At 41.3% G+C, this 25,175-nt stretch overlaps 1 protein-coding gene across 1 annotated transcript; it reads left to right on the top strand.

The window, feature by feature from the left end:
* Nucleotides 1–24,513, top strand: LOC139732529 (translation elongation factor 2-like). Its single transcript, XM_071643383.1, has 15 exons — nt 1–137; nt 6,703–6,917; nt 8,190–8,374; nt 9,941–10,149; nt 12,210–12,443; nt 13,094–13,207; nt 14,753–14,891; nt 15,918–16,113; nt 16,531–16,669; nt 17,821–18,048; nt 18,894–19,037; nt 19,677–19,886; nt 22,203–22,385; nt 23,266–23,398; nt 24,282–24,513. The coding sequence occupies exons 1-15, from the start codon at nt 135–137 to the stop codon at nt 24,473–24,475; spliced, it is 2,526 nt and encodes an 841-aa protein (XP_071499484.1). The 5' UTR covers nt 1–134; the 3' UTR covers nt 24,476–24,513.
* Nucleotides 24,514–25,175: the final 662 nt, after the last annotated feature.

Genomic DNA, 25,175 nt, shown 5'->3' with positions numbered 1-25,175 from the left:
ATAATCATTGTGTGTGCCACTATGTGATGTTCACGTGCTACGTGTACGTCTGACGTAGGACCTTTTCGATTACCGGTGTTATCCGTGTAAGGGTTTCTGACAGCTGGAGGGAGTAAAAATAACATCTAGCCAAGATGGTAAGCATCATCTAAACGTAATCAGAGAAAATCTATGTATTTGAAATATTTGTTTAAAAGTTGTTTCTGTAAATTCTCTGAAAATTTGAGAATTTGAGTTAAATACGAGGGTTATTTGAGATGTGTATCATCCTCGGAGAATGAATGAACGGAGTTGGATAACGGGGATGTGTGTGTGTGTGTAAGTGCAAACGTATGGGGACTTCGCAGTTTGCGCAATAGTTTTGTACTGTACTGTAGGTATACGTGGCCGTGGTACTGTAAATTTAGTTGAGAATCATCGTTCTTTTCAATTCAGATGACATATTTCTGTCTTGTGGAATTGTAGAAATAATGGACAATATGAGCCAAATTCTATAAACGTCTATTTTGGTACCGGTAGTTCCGAAGAAAGAGACCGGTTTGATGTAGTTTTCTAGCAATTTATTAGCGTCCTCTTTTGTCCAACACACAGTTTGGCATGTTGAGAAGACGTGGTTGTGAGTGAAGACCCCCATTTCCAACTTACCAAGTCAAGCCCAACGCCCCAACAAGTCTGTTGACTTGTATACAGTGGTAAAATATGGCTGTACTTTAAAAAACGTGCACCAAGATTTTGACTACAGCTGTGCCAAAACTTGACTTATCCAAAACAGTCCGGGAAACCCGCTCATGAGGACCGCCCCCGCGTACGAGGATGGTCCCTCCTCATGAGGACCTCCCCCCGCCTCATGAGGCCCCCCGGGGAACGCCTCATGAGGCCCCCCATTCACTTCTTATTCATCTCACATCTGACGTATAAATTGTCGCAACTTTGCACGGTGATTTTTTGTTACACACACATGTCCACTATCCATGATGAAAAGAAGAAAAAATCCTGTCTGTTTTTTTTTTCAAAAATCGAGTTTTAATCAACCGATGCAGAGCGCCCATGAAAACACGGGCGCCAGCGCGTTCGCACAATGCAAGACTGCCGCACCTAGCGGCCTGATCCGACTAAATATTTTCGATGCTTTTTTCTGCGGCTCTCACCTCTCCGCGCACGAATCAGCCTCGTGAAGCTGAAGTCTGACATCTTTTTACACAAATTCGTAACGAGAAAAATTAAATCAGTACTAACCTGATCTTGTCCATATATTCCAAATTACTATTCCACACTGATAGTGTAGGTGGGTAGATGACATACTCCAGTTTGTTAGCAAAATAATCACTTTGTAGGTATGACGAGTTCACTTTCTTCGTCAATTCCGCCCACGATTCCGCCGCCCGCTTACCGTTTGGGCGCTTTCTCTGGAATCATCCCGCGACGCGACGTACGTCGCATCACATCACGCATCCAGCACATACCAGTCTGGCGCTGGCGCCCGTGTTTTCATGGGCGCTCTGCATCGGTTGATTAAAACTCGATTTTTGAAAAAAAAAAAACAGACAGGATTTTTTCTTCTTTTCATCATGGATAGTGGACATGTGTGTGTAACAAAAAATCACCGTGCAAAGTTGCGACAATTTATACGTCAGATGTGAGATGAATAAGAAGTGAATGGGGGGCCTCATGAGGCGTTCCCCGGGGGGCCTCATGAGGCGGGGGGGAGGTCCTCATGAGGAGGGACCATCCTCGTACGCGGGGGCGGTCCTCATGAGCAGGTTTCCCGGACTGAAAGCGTTGGTTTCTAACCGTTACATGAAACCGGCTGTCAAATTTTGAAGGTCAATTCCATTGTGACTTATGGGACAAAGTGACAATTTTCGGCAATTTCAAACCAGCATTTTGAGAAAATAGTTGCATCAAATGCATTTTTCTCAGTTCATGGTTAGATCCATCATATCTCAGTTTATGAAAACACCATATTTAGTTTGAGAGTATCATTGCATTACGTACAGCAACAAAAAATTGCTGTCGTGACTTATGGGACATTTGAGGACCACCGTTTTTCACATGGGAAAGTAAGTTCTGAAATATTCTTACACACAGAGTCTCTGGAAAGATATTTTCTTTCCTGAATGTAGCAAAGGGTTGGTGCTTACCCTGAGCCAAGTGGTATGAATATATACTCATTGGTACAGTAGCAGGATAGGGAAAACCAGTGTGACTGATGGGACACAAAAACGTGACTTATGGGACGCTATCAACTACCACATTTTGAGATTGAGAGAATAATATTTACTGATGCCAGAACAAGTTCTAGAACATCATAAAACCAATCTATGACCAAAGAACAATCAGAAAATAAGCCATCTGAGAATTACACAAGCTGTATTATGGTCATAATACTGTATCAGAAATGATACATAAATTCTGCAAAAATTGGCAATTTTCATGAAAAATGAAGGTTTTTCGGACATAACTCCACTCCACGTTCACCGATGTTCACAAATGAGGTATCAAAATATCCGTTGTGAAAGGCTGCTTTGAGTAAACACACTCAGATCATCTAATTAAGCTTCATTAATCATCTATACTCAATAGTTTGATTTTCATAAAATGCAACCTTTCCGTGGAATTGACCTGAACAGCGTTATGGTTAAAATATGGGCAGCTTGCTTTAAACTTTACTGTGACGTGTGGGTCTTATAAATATTAGTTATAATCAGATATCATCCCCTGCCTTGTAAGTTGTAGAGCTCTACCTGAGAACAATCAAGTTTGCCAGAATTACGAAGCGTGAAGAATAAAAGAATCACCATGGTATGGAGCCTGGTAGTGTCTCTGTTTAACGTCGATTACCATTAAGTCGCCACTACCTAAAGTCGCCAGACATTGACATCGCATGTAACGCGCGCCGTGATCGCAGATGAGCTGGTGTGACAGATTTTCATCGCTCTCAAAAGACATTCCAAATTCACCTTTTTCCTCCATAAAAACACAAATACACTGTAATTGTAATCCAATTACCATGTGTAACAGTTAACAAAACCATTTTTAATTCGAGAATGTTTTTTATTTCGAATGAATTTCAGGTGGCAGATAAACAAAGTTTTTCAAACGCGATGATACACAATGCATCCTACATTGAAGTGTGTGTATAACACACGCGCTAATACATGGCGTGCTATGGGTGGTGAATTAATTCAGTGCCTATCGTTAGTTCGCCAACCCGGGAGTGCGTAGGAAATACACACAAGTGGCGACTATACGGTAATTGACGTTAAAACTTTTATTCAGCATTATCATCGCGGCTGGGTAATGTGGCCTTTGTCTTCGATGATCATACAGTTGTACATCTACTGTAAATGAACAAATAGAATAGGCCTACCCTTTAGACCTCTACTTTTCAGATTCTCTGTCTCCTGTTTATTCACAACTACAGTAGACATGTCTAGACATGTCTAGATCTACTTACTTTTGCCAGTTTTTAGTGAACCCATTCAAGTCTTGTCTAATGATATTGCTTCTTTGATAAATTTTCAGTAATTTTATCAGAGTCAAAAGATGAAATTGTCGCTAATTTTCCCCCATTTCATTGCCTTTCTATCTGAGACCATAGCATTTCAGTAAACAATTAACTTACATGCTGAAAACTTTCAAACAATTGAGGAACTTGAGCATTTATGTAATTTCTTTTAAATATTGTTGGCCTTAAAAACAATGTTTGTCCTTTACTGTCAAATATTCTCTTTGTTATAGGACACACACACTTTCATGCACACAGATATGTAGGCAGATATATGCACACGCATACATACAAATTGTACACACACATGTATGCATAAGGACTTGCATTTAATCATCCTAACGATTCTGCTCTTCAAGTCACACAGTTCTGTAAAAGCAAAGAGAAATTGAAAAAAAAAGGCCACCTTTTACTCTACTATACATGTACCTGCCATCTTCAGTAAATTCTTCAACCTCTTCTGACTAGTAACTAACATTTGTTCACAAGGGGCATAGAAAGCCAATGCACATGCAGATTTGCTTTGATGAATAATTTTTCGGCATTTATCAAGCCAAGTCACTAACTAGTTAACAGCTGATCAGTGCAATTTGTGGGTTTTGCTATACGACCAGAATGCAAGATAGGGTGATTATGCAGTGGGAGATAATATGCTACACCACTCAGTGATGCAGGTACAAACGTACAATTGAAAATTTGTGTGCTCTGGATGTGTGTAACAAAACTTTGCTGACTTTAAGTGATCGTTTCTAATGGATGTAGCGATTCTCACTTCCAAGTTGAGAAATTAGTCTCACTGATAGCCGGTATTGGATGCAATATAACAGTTTGTAGAGAGGAATAGGTATGGTAAAGAACATTATGGCCTGAATTCATGGAGGTGGTACAATCTTTGTCCATGGTTTAAACCATGGACAAGACCGTAGTTTTTTTATGGGGCGCCAAGTGTTGCATGGCCTATTTCGTTACAAAATCAGCCATTTCGTAATGAATATGAACATTTTGTAACGAAAACATGTAAGGCCATGCGACACTTAGTGCCCCATACAAAACTGCGGTCTTTGTCCATAGTTTAAACCATGGACAAAGATTGTACCGCCTTTGGGAATTCAGGCCTTGAAGTTTACATGCATGCTTATATTTGTCATGCTCATTCAAAGGGTGCGTTCGAGTGCTCTCCTAAAGCGTACCGTACTGTACCCGCGCCAGAGGAGCGCTCCAACGCTCCTTAAGTGTACCATACCGTAGTGTACCGAGCCAAAAGTGGACCACTTCCCGATGTGCTCCAAAAGCGTACCAGGGTACCAAAAATTTGCTGTAAAGCATGCGCGTATCATGCGCATACGTCACCAGGCCTCGAAATAGGATTTTGGAGGGGCAAGGCCATTTAGAAAAGGGCACTTTTTCCAGGAGGCCCGCCATTAAAGGGCACGTGGGTCAGTCAGAGGGGCACCAAGGCCACATTGGAAAGGGCATGTTGGGTGTTTATACGTGATGTCAATGCCCCATAGAGCTAGCTGTATGCTATCGACCGTGCTGCTACACTCCAGCAGCGCACGCACACATATTCTCCGCAGCAGACGACGTTAGGCAGTAGGCCATACACAATACGATGTAGGTACTGTAATACAGTACGTTCTCAACGCATACGCCGCGCTCGCTTTGGAGCACTTCCGGCGCCATTTTGCTTGAGCATAATGCAGAGCGAGAGAGATGGCAATGCTCGCAGCCGTCCGACAGGCCTGGCATTTTTTTGGCATGGCTTGCGACCACTTGCTCCGGCCCGCCGCTGCCTAGCTAGTAACTCTATGGCCGCTGCGCTGCGGAGGCAGTTGGGACGGTAAAAGCCGGTCGGGCGTACATGGTACATACACGTCGTCTCGTATCTCGGAAAGATACTTTGAGTTTGAATCAGATATATTGGGACGCGAGTGAACTGCAGGTATGATATTTGAGATCAGGAAAGTTGTTCAAGCTTATTGGAGTGTAGACTTTGAGAAAGGGCATATCATACGTCATAAATAATAACTTTCATTCTAAAAGGACACCATGGCCACAAGAAAAAGGGCATATTTTTTTTTCTTTGATCAAGGAAAAAAAAGGCATTGCGGCCAACGAGAGGGGCACCGACGGCCATGGCCGTCGGTGGCTGTCAGTTAATTCGAGGCCTGGGTCACAATTCGAAAACATCATTCTCATTTTTCGGGACAGCTGTAAATCGCTCAAGCGCCAGGTGGATGACATTCTTGCTTCAAAAATGTGTGACCTTTTCTAGAAATAACTCTTGAGGTAGGCTTTCTCAACAGAGCACTCGAACGCTCCAAAACTGGCACAGTTTGGTACGGTACGCTTTGGTTCAGTTCGCATTGGTTCACTTATGAGCGCTCGAATGCACCCTAAGATCTTGACCTTGTAAAGGTTAAACATTGCAATGCTCTGGAAAATCGGTGCCCCAAAGGAAACTAATAGAAGCTGTAACCGTTAGACTGCTAGATAGATTTCCTACCTTGCTCCTATTCTGCTGGTGGTTCTCTTTCCCTGAGCAGTGTATTCACATAAAGAAAAACAACAACAAATATGTTGCGATAGCCTATTCATGGCCTCCTTGCACATTTAGCAGGGTGCTACATAACTTTATTTTACCACTTGCCTGATTGGGTAAGCAAATTTTCAAATTTGCTGCCTAACACTTGCCCAATTTTACTTTCCCAAAAAGAAACTCTAGAATATATGGAAATAATATAGAAAATCATGTGTAAGTCAAGGGCTTAATATTAAAAACACTCTCATTTGAATACACAGCACACATTGATTCGCACACTTAAACACAATGGAGTAACAAACTTGGTCTGATCAAGTGTTGCTGTTGAATTGCAGTGGGGCTTCTTCACATACTGTATAAGTGTTGGAAAGTTGCTGAAATTATATTATCAAGTATGTTGCATCACTAAACAGCCATTATTTGTGAGCTTCTGTTTGGATGAGTTTGTGGGTTTGTTGAGGAGAATAAGTGAAAAAAGGGTGGCTTCAAAACTTTTTTGCTTGCCCAATTTGGGCAAGTATTTGTTCTCATTGTTCAAAAACACTTGCCCGAATTTGATTTTTTACTTGCCCGGGGCAATTAGGCAAGTGCTTATACAGTGTATAGCACCCTGATTTAATATGGAAGGGATGATGCTTTATTCTTTGAACAGGTGAACTTTACCATAGAGCAGATCCGTGAGATCATGGACAAAAAGAAGAACATCAGGAACATGTCCGTGATAGCCCATGTGGACCACGGCAAGTCAACATTGACCGATTCCCTGGTGAGCAAAGCTGGGATCATCGCACAGGCAAAAGCTGGTGAGATGCGCTTCACCGACACCCGCAAGGACGAGCAGGAACGATGCATTACCATCAAGTCTACGTAAGAATTCCCTCTTATGTCCTGTCGTATCAAACAATAGAAAGAATGGAAGGTAACAAATATGTTCCAGTTTCCCTTATCCTATCCCTAGCAACATCTAGCAGGGACGACCTTTTTTTAAAAAAATCATTTAGGTTTTTTATGTTGTGTGTAGATGTGTTATTTTGATAGCCATTTGCATGTTTTATATAGAATATGTGATTGTGAACTGTGGACCACTTCAAGTAATAATAGGACTCACTTGAAGTTGAAATACTTTGCTGAATAATAGCATTTTAACATTGAAGTACTGTAAAAGTAGAAATTTTCCCACATTTTGTTGATATAACTGTGTACAAATAAAAGCACATTAATATTTTTGCTTGTAATATGTACAAATAGTTTCTCTCTTTGATTGTGTGGAATTAAAAACATGCCAAAGTCATTTCACCCAAGTGAGCATGAAAAAGAACTTGCGCGAAAATTTCTACTTTAAAGTGTGATTGAAGGGCAGGTAGTGATATGTACTCGTATCTCTGATGAGTGTTGACTCTTTCTTTTTTTCTTCCAAGCTATATGATGGAAACAAAATGGGATCTGTGCATTATTCATGAAAGCTGCATTCCTTTGTGCCAAGTTGAATTCATTCAATGTGGTGCTTTATTTAACTTTGCTGACATCTCATGATATACTGTTATACACCAAGGAATGACGTAAGGGTTGTGTAAACTGAATATTTTCCTCCCATACACATGTTGAACTATCAAAGGTCAGCAGATTATTGTATTTATGCAGCAATGTTGCAAGGACATAGGGATTACAGTTTGGGCATTTTATCTAGGTGCTGCATAGATTATCTGAAAACATTGATAATAGGGAATTGTGCTGTTGGGTGCCCCTCTACCCCCTCCCCCATCTCTACATCTATGTATGTTCCCTCCTTTATTTGTCTACGCCATTTCTTTCTGTCTCTTAGTCTCTCTTAAGTAGTCTAATCTCATCAGTTTTACAACTTGTATCTGTGAAAGCTATGCAGAGATGCCAGCTGATATCTAAGGGTATTATGTACTGCTCTTGGCAAATAAAATACAATAAAATGAAATAGATTAGAAATTGAATAAAATAAAATAAAGAACCTGAACCTCCCCCCCCCCCAAAAAAAGAAACAAAAAAAAAGAACCGCAAAACAAACAACAAACAAAAACAAAAACGCACAAAATAGTGGTGATGGGTAAACTCTCACTTGTTATTTATTAAATTATTATTTTTTTTATTATTTTTTTTTCATTTTAGGGCCATCTCTCTCTTTTACGAGCTGAGTGAAAATGACATGCAGTACATTACTCAGGAGAAGGATGAAACCAGAGGCTTCTTGATCAATCTGATTGACTCACCGGGCCACGTTGACTTCTCCTCAGAAGTGACAGCTGCCCTGCGTGTGACGGACGGCGCCCTCGTGGTGGTAGACTGTGTCAGTGGTAAGTGGAATCTACAAGGAGTGAGCTGTGTACTGTTTTGTACCTGCTGAAGGCATTTGAGTAAAGGTACTGTTTACCATTGGGAGCAGTGATTTAAAAAATGTTCGAGATGTCACTTGATGTATAATATATAGAGTCAGTTGTATCACAAAACATCCTACCCTATAAGGATTTTGCAGTAAAGCCTAAAATATATGGGTTATAACATTCTTTCCCAAATAAACCATAACTGTAGACGGTTTAGTCTGGAAATGTTTTTAGTATGACTGTTTCTCACATTTTGTATGTTTAACAGTACTTAACATTAGTTTTGCTGATTCATATTTTTACATTGGTTTTTGTCGAGCCCACCGGAGGTGAGGGGAGACTAAGGGATCGCCTGCGGCGTCTTTCCGTCCGTCGTCCGTCCGTCCGTCGTCGGTCCCGTCCGTCCATCGGTCCGTCCGTTGGTCCGTCTGTCCGTCATCTGTCCGTAACGCTACAAAAACTCAATAACTCTCTACTCTAGGCTTCAATTGCAATCAAACTTTGAGGGAAGAGGGGTCATACAAAGTATCACATTTTACCATATATGAAGGTCACCTCAAGGTCAAAGCTCACAGGCAGGGGTCAATGAACTTTAGGGCCCAATGTTAAGTTTTTATGGCGCGTTTCTATTATGGGTCATAACTTTTGATCCATAACTCCATTTGTGACCAAACTTGGATGGTAGATGTCCCTTAGGGAGTGGATGGTCACCACAAGGTCAATGGTCACAAGCATAGGTCAACCAACTTTTAGAGCCCAATGTTAAGTTTTTATGGCACGTTTCTATTATGGGTCATAACTTTTGATCCATAGGTCCGTTTGTGACTAATCTTGGATGGTAGATGTCCCTTGGGGAGTTGAAGTTCATCACAAGGTCAAAGGTCACAGACAGGGGTCAACAAACTTTTAGGGCCCTATGTTTTTACGGCGTGTTTCAATTATGGCTCTTAACTTTTGATTCCTATGTCTATTTGTGACCAAACTTGGCTGGTAAATGTCTCTTGGGGAGTTGAAGGTCATTACAAGGTCAAAGGTTATAGGCGGGGTCAATGAACTTCCGGGAGTTAGAAAATTTCTTCTACGTGAATGGGCGAGACACATTTTGGCACTTGCCTTGTTTCTATCCCAAACTCACATTTAGAACTCTTTTAAAGCACTCGCACAGGTTTTTGTTTCATCTGCAAATGGTGCATAAGTGCTGTATCTGTTCAAAAAGGAGGAAGTGGCTGCATGGAGGAAAATAGAAATTACTGTGATACATATAGATGTAACAAGATTGAAAATAAGATGGTTAACAGTGTAATTTGACAGAATTCCTCTATGATTTTGTTTTTCAACTCAGTGTATTCTTAGGTTAGCTGTGCTGGATTACTTTACTTCAACTTGGGGCACATTCTTTGGCATTGGGAAAATAGGGAGCATTCATTTTTTTTTCCTTCTTTTTTTGGAAAGGGGGGGGGGGGGGCGGGAGAGGAGGCTCACAGATTACAAGCCAGAAAAATTCTACCTACTGTGTGTCATTGTCTTTCACCAAACTAGGTGTGTGCGTTCAGACGGAAACCGTGCTGAGGCAGGCCATTGCAGAGCGCATCAAGCCAGTCCTCTTCATGAACAAGATGGACCGTGCTCTGCTCGAGCTGCAGCTGGAACAGGAGGACCTGTACCAGACCTTCCAGCGTATCGTGGAGAGCGTCAACGTTATTGTCGCCACATACGCCGACGATGAAGGACCCATGGGAAACATCCAGGTAAGTTGAGGGTAGGGGCCTATTTAGTTGTGAGTTTTGGTTTACAATTTCTTACAGCAGGATGATAAGTAGGTTGATATGATAAGAATTATCTATTGGGTGGATGGATTAGAATTCTCAATAGGGTTGTTGAACTGAAATAAATCCTTTAACAATTTTAATGGAAAGTTGTTGTTTTTTTCCTCACATTAAAACAGCTAGTCCAAGAAGAGAATGCAAATGAGGTTGACTTGCTTCAGCTGTACAAAATACATTTTCTTATTTGTAGACTTTTATGATGTCTTTGTTACTGAGTGCTCATTTTGACGTAATTGCATGAGATTTTCTGGATCCGGGGATTTATGAATTTTTATGCCTCCGCCATGAAGTGGTGCCGGAGGCATTATGTTTTCGGGTTGTCCGTCTGTACGTGCGTCCGTACGTACGTCCGTTGGCATGTCCGTCCGCTTTTGTTTACGCGATAACTTGAGTAATATTGACTGGAATTTTACCAAACTTGGTCCAAGTATTAAGTATGATGGGGCAATTACTTAATTAGATTTTGGGTGAAATCAGCTAAAGGTCAAGGTCATATCTGGAAATTGTATCTATTTACGCGATAACTCAAGACCGGATCAAGCAAATTTCACTAAACTTTGTCTGAGGATGATGTATGATGGGGATCGGACAATTACTTGATTAGTTTTTGAGTGAAATCAGACAGAGGTCAAAGGTCAAGGATCAAGGACAAATCCTAAAATTTATCTGTTTACGTTATAACTCATAACTGGATGAAGCAACTTTCACCAAACTTGGTCCAAGGATGACATGATGGGGCCATTAGTTGAGTAGTTTTTTTAGTGAAATTAGCAAGAGGTCAAATGTCAAAAGGTTAAGGTCAAATGGTATTAAATATTGCTATTTCCCCCATATCTATGCAATGCCCGAAGGTAATTTCTTGAAACTCAGTGTAGACATGTACTACTCCATAAAGATTCTCCAGAGTGAGTTTAATGTCATAAGGTCAAAGGTCAAAAGTCAGGTGAAACTGTTACAATTTCACTTTTCTTGCAAATGGTTCAATGTATCTGCGTGGAACTTGGTACATACGCATGTACTGACTGGGAGGGATTATCTAGGGAATTTAGGGGTCATGGTCAATAGTCGGGATCAAAGGTCAAGGCCAACTCATCAGAATTTCATTATTTCCCTCATATTCTAGTATGTGCAACTAGGTCTTCGGCAAAGCGAACAGCACCCTGCTAACCTCCGCCCATGTCTTATGAATATGTATGTTAAGTTTCATGAATATTTAGTGGTGCGACCTCATGTGTCTGGAAATAATTAGAGGGTAGTTTTCCGAGACAGCGAAACATGAAATGTTGAATAATTTAAAAAGTACTCAATTGCTTCTCGTGATTATTCATCTGAGGATAGAAATCATCATTTTGCATTGATACTGAAAGTTAAAGCGATTTTGGTCAATGTATAGTGGAGATATGAGAAGGTGAAATTTTGGTGAAAATGAGAATGCCCGATTCGCACTGCCTCGATTACGGTTCAAAATTCAAAATGTTTTCGTGGGTTTCGAGGGAGTTAATTATAGTCGTCCGCTGCAACTGTTATGTGAAACTGTCATCACACATTGTGAAGACGTTATACTATACACCTATTGGGAGAATCATGCATTATGGCGACATTTCTAGTCTATTTTTTGGTTTAAATAAAATCAAGTACCATCAACATAATTTGGGGATTTTTCTGTTTTTCTTTTTTCGGCTCCTATGCTGTAGAACTAGAAATATTCTCACAAGTAGTAGTAGAACCCAGCTTGATAAAGATAAAATTTGTGTTTGTTTAATACTGTGGAATAGAAATGTGAAGTAGTTTTACATGTATCAAGCTAAAAAAAAAGAAAAAAATTGTATACTTTTATTCTCATGCTTGTCTCACGTCGTGCCAAATACCCCCAAATTTTCCCCCGTTCTGCAGCCTTTCTTTTTCTCCCTTTCAAGTATTGTCAATGTATGACATTATCTCCATGTAATGAGGGGAAAAAAATATGGCTGTTCTGATCACAGGTCGACCCATGCAAGGGGACTGTGGGATTTGGATCTGGCCTCCATGGCTGGGCTTTCACCCTGAAGCAGTTTGCTGAAGTCTACGCCTCCAAGTTCAAGATCGAGCCTGCTAAGCTCATGAAGAGGCTGTGGGGGGATCAGTTCTTCAACCCCAAAGCCAAGAAGTGGAACAAGACGGGAGGCGACGGCTACGTCCGTGGCTTCAACCAGTTTGTCCTGGACCCCATCTACAAGGTTAGGCAGAACGTTCATGACGACTTTTTATTCTGTGGTGGAAGTCTTCGTCCCACTGATATTACAAGTAGCAAAAATTGCTACTCTACATCTTCTACTGGCATGATGATTGGCACCTTGCCTTCGATCAGATATTCACTACAGCACTGATTGATTCCTTTCACACTTTTTCCATATTCTTTGTACCTTTCAGGGAATAATTTTCCAACTCAAATTTGATTAGCAATTTCAGCCGGTGAACAATATTTCAAATGATATCCTGAACACTTCTTTGGAAGAAAACTGCTACGCAAAAGATAGTTTGCGCAGCAGTGGTCTAAAAACGCATAGCAAATTGCGATGCGATACCAGGAAAATTATTCCCTGCCGTCTCATTCCATTCATTCTCTTTTGTATTTTAAAGGTGTGCATTCAAAAGCATCCTGGATGGAGGAGACACAATATAGCAGTTGCTGTTTTTGTATTTGAGACCATCTCTCCTAGTGCTTCATTTGAAAAAAAAAATGAATCGTCAGAGGCACAGCTTGCAACAAATATTAAGGAATGATAGGCAGTGTTAAAAAAAGCGTATATTTGCTTCTTCTTGCTACATAAATCAGATGAAATTGAAATTCATAACCAAGCACTTATATAATTGTCATTTTATTTAGGTCTTCGACGCCATCATGAACTTCAAGAAGGAAGAGACCGCAAAGCTTCTAGAGAAGCTTGAGATCAAACTCACCAAAGAGCAGAAAGAACTGGAAGGCAAACCACTTGTCAAGGTAAGTTTTGGGGTTATCATGTGATGACAGGCTCTGTGTCAATATGTATTTCGTGTCTGTCCTGAGACGCCAACTGGTGCTTGTTACCAGTATTCTGTGCTATTTTTTATTTTATTTTATTTCTTATTTTTTGCCAAACATACTTCAGGTTTCATGGAAAGTACTGCTTTTCCACGGAATATAAATATTAATTTTCTAATTCATTTCATTTATTTTCACTTTATAAAACATGCATACATAAAATGTGACAATGGTATGACAAGTATAACATGACAATGTGACAAACAAACAAACAAAGCAAACAGACAACCAAAGACAGGCTTTCAAGTGGCCCTACTTTTCTTACTTTTTCCTACTTTTTTGCTGCTGTCCCTACTTTTCCTACTTTTTTGCTCAAAATCCTGCTTTTCCTACTTTTTCCTGCTTTTTTGGTGAAAAACCCCGCAAAAAAAAAAATGTGCAAGGCTACTTGAATAATTTATATTCAGAAATGATGAGTAGACTCTAGTTGCAGATTCTTACTGGTGGGGAGAGCCTCTTCAGCATGAAAGAGGGATAACACAGACCAATCAACCACAAGACTGCTGCCAGCCTCAGCTTTTGCTCCTGTGCAGATGTGATTGATCCCACTGATATTGCAGCCTAGGACTTGGAGCAGTGCTCAACCAGCTCTCATCATCGCTCAAAATTACCAGGCTCTCCCAGGAGCAAAAGTGAGGCTGAGGCAGCAGGGTTGTGAGTACAAATTAAGATTTACATGTGACATCAAGAGTTCTGGTGAGTATCGACGAAAACTACTCCAAAAAGCCTGCACATGTCCTGACTTATTCCTACTTTTTTTTCTTTAATGCCCTACTTTTTCCCTCTTATGTCCTACTTTTTCCCTACTTTTTTAGAGATTTTGTTCCTACTTTATTCCTACTTTTTTACATTATCCCGCTTGACAGCCTGCAAAGATATTAAGTGAAGGGGTTAGTGAGAAGGCAATGGGCCTTATTTAAAACTAACCCCGGAAAAGTAAATACAGCGTTATGTCTCTTCTTTCTATAAACTACAACTGATAAAAACGTTTGTGCACACACACACACTCACACATACACACACTCACACATACACACACATACATACACAGACAAAACATACGCCAGCACATTAAGAATACACAAGATGCCATTTTCACAAACACACCCCTATCATGCTCAAAGTTTGCATTGTGAATCAGAGTCACACTTGGGTGGGAGTGAGATAGAGGGATAGGGATGAGGTTAAAGAAGGATATATCGTACAGATCAAGGCCAATTAACCTTTATTAGCGTGCACATGAAGGGCTATACTTTAACCCATGTGTAGCAGTCCTGTGGGATTGTGCTTGGCGGGTATGTTGCTTGAGGTTTTAGTAGAATTTTTCTTATGTGAGAGCCTGTCCAGTCTACAATCATTCTCAAGTCCCATGTGTGATGCCTTCAAAAGTCGGTCTCTTGCATTATCTTGTCCATTTTGTGGGTTACTTCCACTTGGCATGTTTTTCCGTTGCTCTTGCTGTAGACTGTGATGCGTTCATGGATTCCTGCCGGAGAAACCATGCTTCAGATGATCACCATCCACCTGCCGTCGCCCCAAACAGCCCAGAAGTACCGTATGGAAATGCTCTACGAAGGACCCCATGATGACCCAGTTGCTCTTGGTAAGGCACTCGGTCCCAAACTGCCATTACCTGGATGTCTTGCAGGAAGAAAATTGGAACTTTTTGATAATAATGATTTTTTTAAAATCCTGTAAAATTCCTTTGCCATTTTGTTCTTTTCCTCCTGTATTTCTCTATTTCCAATATTTGTTCTTTAATTTTGTCGTACAGACTAAACACATGACAATATAAATGATAATTTACGTAATGTTATTGATTTGTAGATCGTACGAGTGTTGCTCTGCCATGGGGGTAGCACAGACGTGTATGCCTAACATGCACTTTTTGAAGAACAGGAATTCCAATGTTGTTACTGGCAACCCCGACATGTGGTGTCGTCTGTGCAGGAGATGGCAGTAAAAAGACATACATGTTTCAATGCAGCAGGATAAGTTCTGGAAGAGTTGAGGGAGGGGAGTGAGTGAGGCCTTGGTATAAACGACCCACTGGGTGTTTATAGGCCCCTCCTTTTTTTTTTTTCCTTCAGATTTCATAGAAATCATTAAAGACTTATTTGCAAACCCTTGGGTGCTTCCCAGAGTCTAAGGGTATGGCAATGCTGCACACTGGAATTGTACAGACGGTCCAGGACCAGTAAATATCACTATATATCAGACCAGTATATTTTTCAGGAATGGACCGGTAAAAAATGGGGGGAAAAATGGCTACCTACTGGTCTTAAAGACAGGTTAGTCTAGTAGAAGAAAAAAAAAAATGGGTTAGTGTGCAGCCCTTGGTATAATATTCCATACCCTAATCCACTGGAATATTTGTCTTTTTTTACTGAAATCTTAAGTCAAAGAGTTAACATTGAAAAACACAAACTGAAATGTGCATGCAAGACATTGCTTGGTGTTTGCCGTGTATCATCTGTGTGTTACCCTACTATATCAATTTTATCTTTACATTGTATTACAGTAACTCCAGCCCCCATAAAACATTAATGGCTTCTTTTAGTGAGAAGAAATCAACATTGTAAGTCCAGATGGGTTAAATTGTGTGTTTTTCCTGTTGTTACTCCCCAAGGAATCAAGACCTGTGACCCCAAGGCTCCTCTCTGCATGTATGTGTCAAAGATGGTGCCTACCAGTGACAAAGGGCGCTTCTACGCCTTCGGTCGCGTCTTCTCCGGTACCATCGCCACCGGCCAGAAGTGCCGCATCATGGGACCAAACTACGTCCCTGGCAAGAAGGAAGACTTGTATGTGAAGAACATCCAGAGGTATGCCATTGCTCCTGGTAAATCTGGAGTCTTCACTCTTGATTTGACTCGTCTCATCCATATCATGGCCGGCGCCACATTTTCAAGATGGGGGGGGGGGGGGGCACTTTCAGGTTTCATCAGCTAACAAGCAAAAAATTGTAAAATCAAAGATAAAGGCCTTCAGCGTAACTTCTGTGCCACTTCAATGTTTTTTTTAGCTGACAAGCAAAAAAAACAACAAAATAAAAGTCTCTCAAATGTGTCAATTAGTGTGGCCCTTTACTACTAACGGCTCTCAGGGGCCAAGAAACTATTTTGGTTGTTTCTAGCTGCAAATGTCATGTGTAAGGCCAGTGTAGTGCTCTAGAATCCATACTTAAGTAAGCGTGTGTGCTTGCAGTAACAGATACGCATGTTCACCTACTTTTCGCATAGAACCATCCTGATGATGGGTCGCTACACTGAGGCCATTGAAGACGTTCCCTGTGGAAACATCGTTGGGCTGGTCGGTGTGGATCAGTACCTCGTCAAGACTGGAACCATCACAACATATGAGAATGCGCACAACCTCAGGGTAAGGGTGTGATGGTTCTGAGATAAGAATGTCAGCTCTTGTGAAATGATCAGATTTTCTAAATTGCCTCTGGAGCATGCCCACAGTAAAACACATGGTGAATTTCCGTACTGCAAAAGCAAGATATTTTCTCGGCATGACATTTTTGCGAAATGCGGCCAAAGGCATTTTTCGCGTTATGAAATTTTTGCGAGTTGCCACTGGCATTCATCGCATATTATGTAGACAAGAACTTTGGTGTACATTTAATTTTGCAAATCATGGCTTTTTCAAAAATCGCAAAATGAAAATACACACAAACATTGGTGGTTATATAGTAGATTTATATTTTGCAAGGAATATCTAATGGTAGGTGGATTGAGATAAGCCATTAGTTGATTTGCCTGAAATGGTGACGGTTTTATTACCCCCCTTGACATTTTTATGGTATGAGGGTATATCCTGGGGGATAATACTTTGTTTGGATTTTAGGGTCACGGGGTCAAAGGTCACAGGTTATTTTGTGAAAAAAAAAACTTTTGGTACAGTATTTTACATACTATGAGACATGAACGTTTAACTTGGTGTGAGGGTAGAGTATGACAAGACAAATATTCACTGGTATTTTGGGGTAAAGGTCAAAGGTCACAAAGGTCCTTATGATATAACAAAAATAAAATATTTATATAATATTACAGATGTTAGACCCATAAACTTCCATTTAAAGCCACTGATTAACATTGTGTTTGATCGATTTAAAAAATTCTAAAACTGAGCTTTCTGATCAGTCTAATTATGTTCAGATGGATGACAAAACTTTTTCTCCATACCTTGAAAATTACTCAATGCATAAACGTATGAATGGGTCAAAGTCAAGTTAAAGTCCTCAAATCCAAATACATGCTCTCCTATTCATCCAATTAAACCTAGGTCAAGGAAGGTGAACATTCAACACATTTGTGACAAACTTGTCATTTTAATATTTTGCCAATTTTGTGAAAATGAAATCACACATTGTCCACATGTCTAGACCTATTAGGAGAATCATGCATTATGGCGGAGGCATACCAGTCGCCATAGCGACATTTCTAGTTTTTTTTATTGAACACATTTCTTTTTCTCTTTCGCAGAAATTTGTGATATGTGTTTTACGGATTTATGTTTTGCTGCAGGTCATGAAGTTCTCCGTCAGCCCCGTGGTGCGTGTGGCTGTGGAGGCGAAGGACCCCTCCCAGCTACCCAAGCTGGTGGAGGGCCTCAAGCGACTGGCCAAGTCGGACCCCATGGTGCAGTGCACCACCGAGGAGTCTGGAGAGCACATTGTGGCAGGAGCAGGAGAGCTCCACCTGGAAATCTGCCTCAAGGATCTGGAGGAGGACCATGCCTGCATTCCTCTCAAGGTACCTTGTTGCTCTCCTTGTGTGTGTGTGTGTGTGTGTGTGTTTTTTTTCTTGTTTGTTTGTTTTCTTTTATTCTTGTCACTGTTACCTCACCATATGCCGAAAGCAAGGATCAACATTAGCAGTGGCCTTGTATCCGAGGGCCACCTGAAATAGATGTTTGGCCACCACATTTTAGGATATGTTGTAGGATATGTTTTGGTAGCCCCCTTGGGCCACCAAATTTCATTGTTCACCAAATGGAAAAGATTGACTTGAGCTTTGCCAAAAATAACTAAAAAGTAAATATCAAAATAGGCAATTTGCAGGATAATGAGGCAAATGTGTTTTTGGATTTATTCTGCTTTTCAAGTCAAACCAAAATAAAATTACATTGTAGCGAATCACATAAAACAACTAAAATTGCAAAGGGGCACAACAAAAGAGCAATCTGATGTAATACGGCAGCATAATTTATGGTTGTATAAATCATAAAAGGCAGTTTGATTCAATGAGAAAGCAGGAGGCCATCAGCATTATCATGGCTAGACTCAGCCAACGGTCTCATGGGGAATGTAACTTCTGAAGGTTTGCCTCTCACAAAGAATGTAGACTTTTGCAAGAGTCTGTTGGGGGAGACAGATTTGAACATAAAATTGCTGCAGAAATTTGCCCATTAGTAGTTTCTCTTGTCTTGCCCCGCAAACCAAAGCAATCCAAACCTGGCAGTGAAACTGAAACAGGCTTCTGAGTTTGGAGGAAGCACATGCCGCTTATCCATGGGTCGATTCATAATGTTATGAATTGACTAGTTGAATAACAAGAAAATGGAAGTAATGAATCTTGCTTCCATTTCATTCTTCCAGAAATCGGATCCGGTGGTGTCGTACAGAGAGTCTGTGAGTGAACCCTCCAGCCAGACCTGCCTGTCCAAGTCGCCCAACAAGCACAACCGTCTCTTCATGACGGCAGCGCCATTCCCTGACGGCTTAGCCGAAGACATTGACGACGTAAGGGGTGCTATCTGTAATGAAATGCTCCTTCTTCCTCTGTACACAGTCCATTTTCCTCTGTTCATATTCAACACATAGCTCCCAGCAACAAACCATGTCTTGAATGTGAAGAGAAAAAATGGATAATAGGTTAGCCTTTGTGGTAGTGACCAAGTTATCTACAACGTGACCATGTTGAAGGTTATGGACCGTAAAAGGTGGGAAAAAGCCAAAACATATTTCTGCAGTCCTGCAGGATGGGCATGTTAATTTGACCACTTTCGTTGACATATCTCATCCATATAGTAAGGCATCCATTGTTCCTTCACAATAACACTCAAACTTGGAAAAAGTGCAATATTTTGTTGTCTTTAAAGTTCATGTGCTCAGTCATGCATCGCATATATCAACATAATTAGGTGTCAATGGATAGAGGAAGAGTTCCCCTTTCCATACAACCAACATTCCACTCTCCATAGCTGACAATTATGACATAGTATTCCTCCTAAGTTGGATTACCTTTCTTAACATATGCACTGTATAAAAGAAGTGTTCGGCACTACAGAACTAAGCCAGAATGGTGCAGTTATTGTTACATGCAGAGTTTGTTGTGTAGGTATGTTATTGTTTAATAAAATTCTACCCTTTTTCCTTCAGGGAAAAGTAAGTACCAAGCAGGAGTTCAAGGCCCGTGCACGCTATCTGACGGAGAAGTACGAGTATGATGCCACCGAGGCTCGCAAGATCTGGTGCTTTGGGCCAGAGGGCACAGGCCCCAACCTCCTCATAGACTGCACCAAGGGAGTCCAGTACCTGAATGAGATCAAGGACAGCGTGGTGGCCGGCTTTCAGTGGGCCACGAAAGAGGTGAGTGCCCCTCCTGCTGTGACAGATCAGAAGCATTTCTCATGATAGTCTTTTACTTCTTCCCTTATCCCCTTTGTTCCTCTAAAAATAGAAAACGTTGAATTTTAATTGAACGCAGGAAATGTACATGTTCACATACTTCCATGCCTCTGCTACTTACTCTTTATGTGTCATGATGTAAACCTTGTGTGTTCTACATTATTCTGAGACAGATGTTGTCATGCTTTTGTAAAACATTGTGTTTTTTAGATCTATGTAACTTTTTTTTTTGGGGGGGGGGGTAAGATTTTTGTTACCCTAATCATGTAATTACCAAAGTTGTAGACAAAATGTCAAGCTTTGCTTTGATGTAAATTGTACGAGAAATGTTACGATTGTTTTTCTTTTTGATAACCGGAACGGCAGTAGCTACATTATTGCAAATGCAAGACTTTTGCATAAAGACATCAGAATTATGCACACTAGATTTATCTGTAGATGATTTAAATTGCTGTTGGAATCGGGTCTAGGAACACTACCCCCTGGAAAACCACCCTCCAGATAACTACCACTGGGATGATTACCCCCCAGGACAATTCCCCCCTAGGGCAACTACCTGCCGGACAACTTCAAACTAACCCCCCAGGGTAATTACCCTCCAGGGCAATTACCCCCAAGGACCACTACCCCCCCCCCCCCCCCCCCCCCCCACCCCCGGACAACTACCCTCCTAGGGCAATCACCCCTCTGGGCGATTCCCCCTTAGGACAACTACCCCATGGATAACCACCCCCAGGATGACTACCCCTGGATAACTACCCCTAGGATAACCACCCCCCAGATAACTACCCCCCGGATATCTACCTCCTCGATTACTACCCCCCGGATAACTACCCCCTGGATAATTACCCCCCTGATAATTAATTCCCGGATAGCTACCCCCTGGATAACTACCCCCCAGACAGCTACCCCCTGGATAACTGCCCCCCAGATAACTACGCCCCGGATAACTTACCCCCAGATAACTACCCCCTGATAACTACCCCCGCGGATAACTACCCCCTGGATAACTCCCCCCAGATAACTGCCCCCCTGGATAACTACCCCTCGTATAATTCCCCCCTGCTTCGTGTGACAAACAATCAGCTTTATTCTTTCAATATTGAAATAGTTTTGAATAACTTACTCATTATCTGCAGATAAATTTTTCTTGAGGGGTAGGCTCACGAGTAATTTTCCCCGCGACAACATTTTGTTTTAATCCAAGTACACTCTGTACCGTACATGCACATGCATGCTGACTAGCCAGGCCCTGTGCTGACTGCATGCTCAGTGCAGCAGCTGCTGCAAGCTGTCATTAACAGTGTTGTGCTGTATTGTTTTAATGTACACTCATTTAGTCTTAATCACACACTGTGTTTTATATAAGGATCACGATCTCGTCAAGATATTCACTAATCATTATTGTTTCGTTTAGATATTTTGAACTTCATGTCTTATTATTGAGCAAGTATATCTAAAGAAAGTAGTTTACGTTCAAATTACAGAACAACCGGCAAAGTATTCACATGTATAAATAATAGTGTCTGGTAATTAAGACTAGCTTTGTAGATACTGCATTTTTCCTTGGGGAAATATTCATCATCAAGTTATGTGTGGCTACTGCGTTTGGCAGTTACGAAAAACTAGCTTTCCAAACATTTTTTCAACAAAATGAATATGTCATATGAACAAGGATTGCCCACTGACTATATTTATGCAAAAAAGTGAAAATCGACAAAAAATGTCAGATACTGCGTTTTTCCTTTTGGGGGGGGGGGGGGGGGGCAGCTTATCCGGGGGGTAGTTATCCAGGGGGGTAGTTCTCTGGGAGTTAGTTATCCGTGAGGTAGTTATCTAGGGGGTAATTTTCTGGGGGGTAATTATCTGGGTGGTAGTTATCAGGGGGGGGGGGGTGGGGTTAGTTAACCAGTGGGTAGTTATTTGGTGTCGGGTCGGGGGGGGGGGGGGGGGTAGTTGCCCTAGGGGTAATTGCCCTGGAGGGTAATTGCGCAAGGAAGGTAGTTGTCTGGGTGGTAGTTGCCCTAGGGGGGAATAGCCCTGGGGGGTAATTATCCTTGTGGTAGTTATCCGGAGGGTTGTTGCTCAGGGGTATTAAGTGCCCAGATACGGTTGGAATCACATTGAATTGGCATGCCTACTGAGCTACGTGGAGATGGTCTCTATCTCTGCACTGTTTGTTTGTTTGGTTGTTTTTTGTGTGTTTTAACAATTTCTTCTCTGCCTGCATTTGTCCCTGCTCTTCATGTCCTGTTACTGTCATCATTCTTACTCTAGGGTATCCTGGCAGAGGAGAACGTGAGAGGCGTGCGATTCAACATCCACGATGTGACGCTCCACGCCGACGCCATCCACCGCGGCGGTGGCCAGATCATCCCGACGTCGCGTCGTTGCCTCCTGGCCTGCCTCCTCACGGCGCAGCCCCGCATCATGGAGCCAGTCTACCTGGTGGAGATTCAGGTATGAGTTTGGAGTCTCTCCCTCTCATCCTACTGGAAACCCTCTGAAAACTTCAATTTCTTTTATTTTCTAACAAGCGCAAATGCCTCCCCGATTATTCAGTATCATTTGCCCTGCATTGCGTAGACAGTCACGAGAAACCTGTCAATATCTTTGTTTATGACTCACTGTCCACACTGCTATCTCGACTGTCCCTGAGGTGTGGGGGCAATCGGGGCTTGAGTCGAGCCATGCCACCTAAATACCAGACTTTGGGGAATACACACGTGTTATGAATACATCTGGGCGCTGTCAGTTACGGTTTCTTGTTTGAAAAACTGAAGATAAAATGGAAAATACTGTTTTTCCCCAAATCATATTACTACACAAACCTGTCGATTCCAGGAAAAGGGAAATTATTACATCATATAAATGTCACTTGTACTGTGGTCAGGCTGAGCAGTAACTACACCTATTCTGTTTTAGAACACTGATTTACGTCAGCATAACTGGGGGTGCCAAAATAGCAAAATATGTTTTGGTGGGTTATGTAAGGAGTGAGGTGCATTGCTATGTCAGTGCATAAATCAGCCATTGATAGGCATACTGAAGCCCCCCAGTTATGGCTGAAAGAAATAGATTTAAAAACTAAAGCAGTAGCCAAACCAAACGGGTCTATTCCCTTCATCTTTGATTGCAACTAATTGAAGAATTGCCCTACATTGACTTAAATAAGCACTGAATTGATCATTTTTCTAGTAATAGCCATGATAAAAGAAAAAAACAACAAACTGATCTATTCAGTCGATGTAGGGCAATTTGTCAATCACTTGCAATGAAATAACATCTGGATGGAAGAATTTCACGAATGTGAATCATCTTTTGATCATTTCGTTTGCAGTGCCCAGAGGCTGCCATTGGAGGAATCTATGGCGTACTCAACAGACGTCGTGGCCATGTCTTTGAGGAGGGTCAGGTAGCAGGCACACCCATGTTCATCGTGAAGGCATACCTCCCTGTCAACGAATCATTTGGTAAGTACTCTTCCTCTCCTGGAACGAGATACTGTATACGCCATTATATATTTCTTGAGTCAAATTTTTCACGAATCTGGTCACCCTGACAATTTTAGTGGTTAATTTGTAATGGTGGAGTTCATTTCCAAGAGAAGAAATGTATGCATGCCCATCACATTTATGTTGGAATGAGAGTTGATATTTTCACGCATTTTTTAATTCGCGAAAAGCATCCCATTCGCGAAATTTGTGATACTAAAAACCTTGCGAAATATTCGGTGTATACAGTATCCAATAGGTTTTTTATGCCTCAGCCATGAAGTATAACCAAAGGCATTTTGTATTTTGTGTTTGTATTTTAGGGTTGTCCCTCTGTCCGTCTTCAGTCCATAGTCGATTTGACTGTAAAATTTGATATTAAAATTTGACTGTAACAACAGTTTGCATCGAAATTGTAGAATTTAGGTTTTTGAGCAGTTTTTGGTCCGATATGCACGTACATATTTATGCGTAACTTCAGAACTGCGTGCTCAGGGGTCACAAATTTGATGTCAAAAGATGCGTGAGAGTGTAAGGAAAAAGTCATGAAATGTGGTGGCCATGGCTTTTTTGCAATATCGACACACCACATGGAATGTCGAGGGTTGCACGATTAGTTGCACGAAAATATCACACTCTTTCAGTAGACTCATAGTTTTGTCAATGTTACATTTAGGTCATGCTTGTTACATTGTTGTGACCTTCTTGCTTTATTTTTGGGGGAGATATTTATATAGATTGCCAATATGTAGGGATGTCTTTGCTGTGGACATGGGCTCACTAAGGGTTAGCTTCTGTTAGTGTCTTCCCGCTGGCAGTTTGTACTCACTGTGCATGTCACTCTGTTTCTCCTTGCATGTAGGCTTCACGGCTGACCTCCGCTCCAACACCGGTGGCCAGGCCTTCCCACAGTGCGTCTTTGACCACTGGCAGCTCATCACGGACGACCCCACTGACACCTCCACCAAGTCGGGAGCCATTATTGCGGCCACGAGAAAGCGCAAGGGCCTCAGTGAAGGCATTCCTCCCCTGGACAAGTTCCTCGACAAGATGTAGAGCTACAAACTAGAGAGCAAGTGCAAAATCCCCCCCCCCCCCCCTCCCCCAAACAAAATTAACAGATATCAAACCTTCATAGTAGATGTTATATCCTTTCCCCTTCATCAGCAACAAAAATCTTCGACAAACCCTCATTGGAAAATTTTAGTGACTGTATATGAATAATTTTCAAGTAAATCCCAATTGAGTTTATTTTCAGATTTTTTTTTTCATCTGAAAACCTATGTCTTGTTTGTCTGTAATCTTCAACAATCAATTATCTATGTTACATGGTCTTGTATATCGCTGTTATGTTTGCATTAAAAAATCACTATGCAGCATGACAATCGCTAAAACTGTATGTAAGGTCAGGGTATTATTGACATCTTATGATGAAGCTGTTTAAATGTTTATTGGGGACTTGTTTCGTGCAGAAATGCAGCCTGGCGCCAAAGACAGGAATACTAATTTCCAGGTCACATGACACCTAGATTCCTTGTTTTTTTTCCATCTCCAAGAATGCAACATCACTTTGTGATTGATAGTTGCATTGTTGAAGCATATATTACACATCATATGAGAAAAATAAATAGTAAGCTGTAATGAGCACAACAAATGCAATCATTTGGAAGTTATTGAATCAATGAGAAGAGAGAAAGAAAACAAGGCTTGAGGCTTTGCAACATAAAAGGTACCCTTGGATACATAAATTGTTATC

The sequence above is a fragment of the Diadema antillarum genome, unplaced genomic scaffold (genome assembly GCF_040938485.1).
Source record: "Diadema antillarum isolate AM-2024a unplaced genomic scaffold, OU_Dant_1.0 seq00000430_RagTag, whole genome shotgun sequence".
In the NCBI taxonomy this organism is placed as follows: domain Eukaryota; kingdom Metazoa; phylum Echinodermata; class Echinoidea; order Diadematoida; family Diadematidae; genus Diadema; species Diadema antillarum.
Note: the sequence above shows the minus strand (reverse complement) of the source record. Positions and strands in the feature narration are given on the sequence as shown.

What these genes read in the sequence shown, in the direction of transcription:
- LOC139732529 (XM_071643383.1), top strand. An exon ending in TGCATTACCATCAAGTCTAC is followed by an intron (nt 6,918 to 8,189) that starts GTAAGAATTCCC and finishes TTTTCATTTTAG; the next exon opens with GGCCATCTCTCTCTTTTACG. An exon ending in TCCTGGACCCCATCTACAAG is followed by an intron (nt 12,444 to 13,093) that starts GTTAGGCAGAAC and finishes CATTTTATTTAG; the next exon opens with GTCTTCGACGCCATCATGAA.